At 37.9% G+C, this 9,378-nt stretch overlaps 1 protein-coding gene across 1 annotated transcript; it reads left to right on the top strand.

Moving 5' to 3' along the window:
- Positions 1-267: 267 nt before the first annotated feature.
- On the top strand, positions 268-8,149 carry ATXN1L (ataxin 1 like). Its single transcript, XM_053692444.1, has 2 exons — positions 268-402; positions 5,886-8,149. The coding sequence occupies exon 2, from the start codon at positions 6,003-6,005 to the stop codon at positions 8,085-8,087; it is 2,085 nt and encodes a 694-aa protein (XP_053548419.1). The 5' UTR covers positions 268-402; positions 5,886-6,002; the 3' UTR covers positions 8,088-8,149.
- The last annotated feature ends 1,229 nt before the right edge of the window (positions 8,150-9,378 follow it).

Raw genomic sequence — 9,378 nt, 5'->3', positions numbered from 1 at the left:
GATCGTGTAAACAATAGTTTAGCATGTCACTTTAACCAAATCTATGGGAGGACTGTACAATTTGTTCATGCAAAACTGTTTTGTACATCTACCGAGTACCGTACTATTGTTGGGTAACTATGGCAACTGCTTGAGACGACCCTTCGTCACTTACAGAAGACTATTTTACGTGTCGCGTTATATACACCTAACAAACTAGAAGACGCCGAGGTGTACCCGAAGAATATTGACCGTGACGCGCAATTGCTGCGACCTGCGTTGTACTCAGGGAGAACCGCAAGGAGGCGCAGTGATCTGATACACCGGTGTAAATATAGCAACGGCAGTTGGAAAAAAAAAAACGTGATGTTAGCGGAAGTAGGCCATAGCGGGAGTGGTCAGTAAACATGAGAATATGTGCCGGTAGGTATAAGTAGCAGACGATTTCTAGCTGTGTGCGTGTAAGAGGGGTTTTATGGCAGTATTCCATAAAGAAAATATGTCGGACATAAAATTGTTCTAAAGTAATTCAAGTGACTTTTGTCTTTCTATGCTATGTGTGTGGGTGTAGGTATGTGTGCTTATTTGGTATTGTGGAATAGTTAAATGTGTGTCTGCGTGCTGATTATCTTTTCCAAGTTTGAACCTGAAGCATTTTCTAGGTGTTAGCGTAAGTTATCAATTTCAGTAGTTTTCAGTGTTAGTACCATGATATACTCTGACAACTGCGCAAGTAAGACCTATTTTTTAATTTTATTTTGAACGTAAACAAATCCGATATATCTCAGGATGGATCAATTAAATGACAGTACTTCGAGTTTTGCTCCTCGCTCCTAAGGTGACTTCTAAAACGTGTAAATTGTTCCTATGATTATATTTGTGGAGTCCTGGCGTTAAAACCCTGTTTAATTTTATGTAGGCAATTTGACTACTCTTTAAATCCTTATGTGGAAAGAATGCTGTTGATTAAACTTAAAGTGTGAATGCAAAGTGCATGCTGTGTTTCTGAAAATGGTGGAAACCCACTGGCTGCTGATAACGAATTCTCTATTTTGCGTATTTCTTTTTCTTTGTGTTGTTGCCTATAAGATGCAAAGGCCAATTATAGTGGAAACGTTGCATACTCATATTCGTTAATATAATGTTACCTCTATTGACCCTGCAAAGGGGTTCAAGTACTGCTGGGGTGGGATGTGTGGGTAAAAATTCGATCATAGCAGTTCTTGTAGCCTCTTTGCATGATACTGCCAAATCTAACTTGTTAATGCACACACCACTGGATCCTTCTAATTTGTGTCTAATTTACACAATGATACAAGTTTTTATCAGTTTTTTTCTGAATTATGCTAGATCCATGTATAATATAGGAAGACATACACAATGCCTTTTACAAAACACGGAAGGGGACTGGACTGGGTACACATCCCATGACCCTGCAACATGCTCAGCCCTGGGTGCTTAATAGCACTCTCAGGAAGCATTGCTGTCCCTAGAGTCACAGGCAGTTAACCCCAGACAAGTCTGGGTGCAAGGTCCATAGGATAAATTAAAAAATAAATGAATACAACATACATAGAAAGTCCAGCACTCAAGCTCTCAGCTAAGATTAAAAGCAAAACTGGAAGAGTTGGTTACCGCATCTGGCCAAATGGGTCAAGCCCAGGTACCACGTCAAGGTCTCTCCCAAAACTGTGTCCCTTATACAGCCATACAAATGCAAGCTCTCAATCAAATAAACTGGGAACAAGTCAAGGCAACACAATGGGGAAGATTTATTAACTTTCAGGCGGATATGATCTGCTGTAGCAGATCATGTCCACCTGACATTGCTAAATGCCCACAGCCAATCAGTTCGCTAGCAGGGGATGTCAATCATCCCAATCGTATCTGATCGGCATGATTGCTGTCCGCCACCTCAGAGGTAGCGTACGAGTTCGGTCTTAAGACCGCTGCTTCTTAACAGAAGGCTCACACGGAATAAGCAGCATCCACTTCTTCATAAATTTACCCCAATGTCTTTTCCATACAAACATATCTAGACACTGCTGGAAACGATGCTTTTTTTTTTTTTTTTTACACAAAAAATATCTGGATCCTGCCAGAACCTACTCCCTTTTTTCTTCTTCAGTAAAGCAACAGAATCCTGACTGATTTAAAACACACACACACACACTGTTTTCCATATAAACACATCTAGACACTGCTGTATCATTTAAGTGGGAAATATGTGAATCTGTGGGATGTCTTTCTTATACATGGATCCAGGTGTTTTTCTGTTTAAAAAAAAAAGCTGGCATGGTCTGGTGGTATTTACATGAAAAGTACTTTGATTTAATAGTATTTATGCAAATAATGCATGTATCCAGCAAGATTCTGTTTTTGTGTGTGTGAAAAAACCTTGGATCTGCATGTATTTGTTTAAAATAGACATGAATCCAGATGGATCCATATTTGTTTACATAACCAATTTAAATTTATCAGGAACCCCAGTCTTGTTCATATGAAAATGCATAGATAAGGCTTTTATGAGCTGCAGAGCACTGCTTTTCCCAAGCACAGACAACCTCTGATCAAAACAGTGGTAGTTGTGAGACTACTACTGCTGATTGGTTGACCATCAGTTTCTGCTCAGCACCAGTAGTGATCTGCAGCTCCTGAGCAATATTTTAACTTTGCTCAGGACCTTTAATGTTAATATTGCATGCTTTTCATTTCCACTATAATGTCCCTTTTAATTAGATAAGCATTTACATTATGTGTCATTTATTAAAGGGCCATAATACCCAAATGTTTAAACACTTGAAAGTGATGCAGCATAGCTGTAAAAAGCTGACTAGAAAATATCACCTAAACATCTCTATGTAAAAAAGAAAGATATTTTACCTCAAAAAATCCTCAGTAGCCACCTCCCATTGTAAAGGATTTCTAAGCAGCATATTAGTATGTCTGTCCCGGGACAACTGAAGGGATGAGCATTGTGAACTCTCATATTATTTCACCAATCAGGTAAAGGAAGCTTACTATGAAATCTCATGAGAGTTAAGTCAAATCTCATGAGATCACAGTAAGAGTTCATGACCTCAGCACTGCTGATGCTGATTGGCTGCTGTTCATTTCTTCATTTTTTAAATTTTTTTACCTGCAGCTGGGAGCAGGTGAGTATAACTTTTTACACAGAACTTAACTCTGCTGAGCTGAGTAGATTGTGAGGTAAAATATCTTCCTTTTTTACATAGAGATGCTCAGGTGATATTTTCCTGTCAGCTTTTTACAGTTATACTGCATCAGTTTCAAGTGATTTAGCATATGAGTATTATGTCCCTTTAAGATTAATTTATCATTTATTTATGCAAGGTGTCCAGTTGGAATGTTTTACTGTATCTGGAAAGTTGTCATCTGTTGATATCAAATATGCTTTGTCTCACTTGCTTGATGGTTGATTTTCTCCTGATAATGGTAGAGATTCTACTCTTATTGATTCTTCTGAAAACATAGTTGCAAAAAAATAAATTAAAAAAATTGTGTTCTAAAATGCAAATAATAGTCTATATTTATTTAAAACAGCAAATATACCCTTTCTGATTACAGTACTATACTACCTTTCTGATGGTACTATGTATACAAAAATGTTAAAAAATTATATAAAACTACCTTTAGGGTTTCATGTATAAGCTGTATTATGACATGAAAATATTGCATAAATGACATGATATTGTTTACACTTGGTCCTATCCCCTCTCCAAACTATCCCATTTTACAGATTCCAAAATTCAAACTATTCCAAAATCCAAATATTTTCTGGTCCCAAGCAGTTTGGAGAAAAGGTTTTCTACCTGTAATGTATTAAACTTAATGCATAGCTCACATGTCCTTTTTAACAAAGTTTTATAGAAAAAAAACAAGCCTGTTTGTAAGCCTTTCAAAAATAGATTGTTTGCGCCTGATAAATGGCAAGAACAGTGTCAAAGGCTTTAGAGGGGCTGGAAATAGATTAGACATGCATACCATGTGTATATATTTTAATATTATGTATAGTATTGCAAAAATCTGCCTACAAAATAAACGTTTAAAAATAATTTAAAAGTAAATAAAGCTCAGAACTGAAATGCACATTCATGTGTGTTGGTTTTGAAAATAATTATTTTTTCCAATACACGTGCTAGCAAAAGGTGCAATCTGAGAACTCTGAGTATTCTCAGATTGCTGGCATAATATATTTTCCCTGAATACAGTTGTACCTAGTATGCTTTGTGCATAGCAAAAGTTATCATGTTGCTAGTGCATGGCTGTTAGAAAATGCATCTTTTTAAAATTGAGCTGCAATGTGCATTTCAATTTTGAGTTTTATCTCCCTGACACACAAAAAAAACCTTTCCATTTTGTTGTTGCTTTTTAGGATATACTCTCTGGAATCTCTGGTGTTCTTTGCTATGGTCAGAGGCATCATTCTAATGTGAATTTTGAGACTTAATTTAGCATTGCCTTAAATGTTATCTAAAGTTTATACCGCCTCTCAGGAGGGATGGCAAAAATCACAAACTGCCAAGTACAGAAAAAGCGTGTAATATAAATAATGAATGTGATTTTAATTGTACTTGCTTAAAGGGTCATGATACCCAAATGTTTTAAACACTTGAAAGTTATGCAGCATAGCTGTAAAAAGCTGACTAGAAAATATCACCTGCAAATCTCTATGTAAAAAAGAAAGATATTTTACCTCAAAAGTTCCTCAGTAGCCACATCCTATTCTAAAGGACTTCTAAGCAGCACATCAGTATGTCTGTCCCGGGACAGCCGAAGGATTGAGCCTTGTGCTCTCATGTTATTTCCCTATTCAGTCTAAGGAAGTTTACTATGAAATCTCATGATAGTTAAGTCAAATCTCATGAGATCACAGTAAAAGAGTTCATGACCTCAGCACTGCTGATGCTGATTGGCTGCTGTTCATTTCTTCATTTTTTTTTTAAAATTTTTTTTACCTGCAGCTAAGCAGCAGCTAAATTATTACGTTTTAAACATAACTTACTCTGCTGAGCTGAGGAGATTGTGAGGTAAAATATCTTCCTTTTTTACATAGAGATGCTCAGGTGATATTTTCCGGTCAGCTTTTTACAGTTATACTGCATCAGTTTCAAGTGATTTAGCATATGAGTATTATGTCCCTTTAAAGAGTTTATGGGAAATTTTACAATTTTCGTTCTTTATTAATAAGTTAATAATTAGTTTCTTACAAATTTGTCTCCATAAACAATATAATGCTGTGTTTTGCAAACATGCACTAATTGTTTTTTGAAGTGTCCAAAAGGACACAATGAAATTTCATTTAGTTCATGTAGGGCTGCAACAACTAATCAGTAAGATTGATCATAAAAATAATTGTCAAAGAATCTCATTATCAATTAGGTGGTCAGTGATTAGTTGGTTAATTGCACAGCACCAGCTGCTTAAATCCGATGAACTCCTGTGCATGGTATTGTGCAAACATTTTTTTTTTCTATCCGATTAATCGGATGATTATTGTCCGATTAATTGTATAGAAAAAAGATTAAAAAAATAAATAAATTCATTTTTTTTTTTTTGCACAATCTTAGTTGCAGTAGATCATCAGATTAAAGCAGCTGGTGCTGTGCAACTGACCACCTAATTGATAATGAGATTTGTTGACAGCTATTTTTATGATCAAACTTACCGGTTAGTTGTTGCAGCCCTAATGAAAAGTGATTATTTAGAATGTTTTGCATGGTTCTTTCTTTTCTTTTTTCTTTTCTTTTCTTTTCCTTTCTTTTCTTTTCCTTTCTTTCTGTCTTTCCTTCTGTCTTTCCTTCCTTCCTCTTACTTAGTTACATTTGAAATGTGTTTGTTGCCTGTTCACACTATCCTACTTCTTGTACTCCTTCTCCTCCCAGACCTTAGACCTACAAGATGTCAACAGGAAATGTATGGTGGCATTATAGATGATTCCTGCCAGACACCCATGAAGCAATTACAAAATTATAAAGGTCTTATCAGAAGCAGGAAACAGCATGAGGCCTGCACACGAGAGGAGTCAAGAATGTCTTCCTCCAAAGAAGAGAGAGTTGGCACAAAACAGTGTGAGCATGGAAGAACAGTCAAGGATAGAGAGTGCTCCTGCTAATGACATTCCAGTCAGTGAAACTCCAAGCTGGTCCAATGGGGTGCTGCTAGCAGCAGGTCAGGGAGTGAGGTATGAAGTGTCTGGCAATGGGACAGAGACAGTCACAGTTGATCAGTATGGAAATCTCTACAAAGTTGCAGTACCTTCTGTAACTTACTCTCCAACTGGTGTGCACTCTGTGGTGAACATGACATCTATTCCTCCATCTTTCAGTGTAGCACCTTCTCTAATACAGCACTCTGGTGTCACTTACCCACCTATTCATTATCCCATATCCCATACGCCTGTACAGTTAATTGGATCTCCATACACGGTTCCATATGCTGTTTCCCCTGGTTTCCTTCCATTATCTTCCTCTGCAACCTTTTCCGCTTCTCAGGTTCCCCATTATGTGCCATATAATTCCATCCTTACAGAAGGTGTCACACCACCTCCACAAGATTCAGCTTCTCAGTCCTTCAGCAAAGTCCCTACAGCTCAGTCCCCACCTGTTCTCATGGGAGTGTTGCCTTTGGATGTCACAAAAGGAAGAGTGCCTGTATTTTTTCAACATTCTACTCAGCTGCCAGCAGTGTATCCGGTGCATGAAATGCTTATGACTTGCCCCCCTAACATGGATGTTCGCAGTACTTCCAATAATGACAAAGACTCAGAAATAACCATAACATCTACCAATATGTCTCAGAGACCATCAGGTTGTGCTTCTGATCAGAAATCTAATCAGGCCAGGTCTGCATATATTCATGACACAGAAGGACAGATTGTAAGGGGGACAGGTGAAAAACTGTTAGAGTGTGATGTATATTCTGTACCAGGACAGAGGTCAAATACCTCTCTGATAAGCCACAGAAGCTCTCCAGATACTGATTTAGAAGTACAGAGTGTGGTTGGGGGGCTAGCTTCACAAGATTTTTCTGCAGCATTCATACAAAAAAAAGATATGCAGAACCCATTAAAGCTATCTCATGATTCAAATGAACTACTGGGGCAACCAAGAGGTGTCTTTGTCCAAGAAAACGTAGTGGGCTCAATATTAGAGAGAACTAGAAAGCCAAGTAATAACTTCTCAGATCAGCATATTGTCAAATACACAGATAAAACCCCTGTTATAGCTAATGGTGAGGCAATGGAAGCTGGAATCTATGCAGAACAAAGCAGGTTTTCCTCAGCCATAGAGCATGCCTCTAAAACTCAAAGGTCAAGATCTCCACGTCACAAAATTGACACCTGTTCAGAGACAGCCCCCCCACAAGCAGGTGCACGGCCAACACATTCCACATCTTTACCTTCACACTTCATGAAAGGGGCTATTATTCAGCTAGCCACTGGGGAACTGAAGAGAGTTGAAGATCTACAAACCCAGGACTTTGTGCGCAGCGCAGAGGTTAGTGGTGGCTTGAAGATTGATTCTAGTACAGTTGTGGACATCCAAGAGAGTCAATGGCCAGGATTTGTGACCCTTCATTTTGTAGTGGGAGAGCAACAGAGTAAAGTCTGTCTTGATGTCCCTCCTGAGCATCCTTTTTTTGTTTATGGGCAAGGCTGGTCCTCCTGTAGTCCCAGACAGACAGCTCAGTTATTTGCGCTTCCATGTCATAGACTTCAGGTTGGAGATGTCTGTATATCAGTCAGCTTACAGAACATAAGCAAAAGTGATGTGTCTGCAGAAAGCTGCCCTGTCACAACTCCAATCCTGCCTCAGCGAACTGGCAAAGCAGCTTTCCTTTCTCATGAGCTATCTTTTTTGGCAGCGCAAGATGATGAAAAGCAGAATCAGCAAAAAACAGATGGCACAACAACTTCTCACTCTCAGACATTGTGTTCTCTTCCCACTGTTCAGTCAAATTCTAGTCCAAGAGTCCAAAAATATAGCTTGCAGGGTACAGATGCTTGGCCCTTCCCTGCTCGTCATTCTTTCATTCCACAAGAGGTAAAGTTGTCCATAGAAGGGCGGTCAAATGCAGGGAAGTAAATGAGTCTTTTGTAACATAAGCAGCTAATTTGCACAATTAAAGTACAGGGATGACTGATGAAGCTCTAGAGATGTTCTTTGATTGGAATATAGCCATGTAGTCTCTTGTCAGTTCATCTGTCAGAAAGCGACAGTAAGCACTTTGAGATTGCATTATATAATGTTTAATTATGTGTAGTGAAAAATGCAAAATACTTTCATATTTTGTTTTGCCTCCTTTTCCTGTAAATTAAAGGGACACAAAACCTAAATTTTGTTTTTCATGATTCAGATTCAAATTTTAAGCAACTTTCTAATTTATTCCTAATATACATTTTTCTTCGTTCTCCTGCTATCTTTTTTTGGAAAAGCAGGAATGTAAGCAAAGAAGCCTGCCCATTTTTGGTTCAGCCCCTAGGTAGCGCCTGCTGATTGGTGGCAAAATGCTGCCACCAATCAGGTACCACTACGCAGGTGCTGAACCAAAAATGGGCAAGCTCCTATACTTACATTCTTGCTTTATCAAATAAAGATACCAAGGGGACAAAGAAAAATGTATAATAGGAGTAAATTAGAAAGTTGCTTAAAAATGCATGCTCTATCTGGACCATGAAAGGAAAAAAAAAAATGGGTTTTGTCTCCCTTTTAGTCTCAAAATTATGGGTTTTCCAATTCTGATAATTGGAAGTGCACACTGCAGTTTTCACAATCCTAACCGTTCCATATCTCTAACTGGCTTTAGTGAAGATAAGATACGAACTGCAACACAAAGTATATTTAGCTAATACAATAAAATGATTCCACTAAAAAGTATCGATTGACTACTCCAAATAAGGTAACTGGTGGGAAGAGTTTGGCCATTGAATTTTTTTTTTTAATTCATACCTTGTTTGCTGCATTTTTCAGACTCTCATAGTATGATTTCAACTGTAATTTCAAGGTGTTTACTGTCCCTTTTTAATATTACTTTTACACTCTATCACTTCGCATTATAAAAAGTTACAGGAGAAGGAATACACGTTGTAGAGGAGAACATATGAATAGTGATGCTATTCCAGGTATGACTTGGAATTTGCTAAACCTTGAAGCTGTTATTTACTCTATACTAAAAGGTGATGGGTATTCAGTAATTCCTTTCACTGCTGTGACAAAACTTCACTGTTGCTTAAATAAATGAATCAGAACCAAATGATATTATTTAATGGGTAAGCACCTTGCTAGAGCAGGTTTCCTAATTACCCCCATAATCGCACATTTGCAAATGGAATCGCCTTTACCATTTGTTCACTTGTGCCATGGTCAACCACCTCAG

Source organism: Bombina bombina, chromosome 1 (genome assembly GCF_027579735.1).
Source record: "Bombina bombina isolate aBomBom1 chromosome 1, aBomBom1.pri, whole genome shotgun sequence".
NCBI classification, from domain to species: domain Eukaryota; kingdom Metazoa; phylum Chordata; class Amphibia; order Anura; family Bombinatoridae; genus Bombina; species Bombina bombina.
This window is presented reverse-complemented; position numbering and strand designations above follow the sequence as displayed.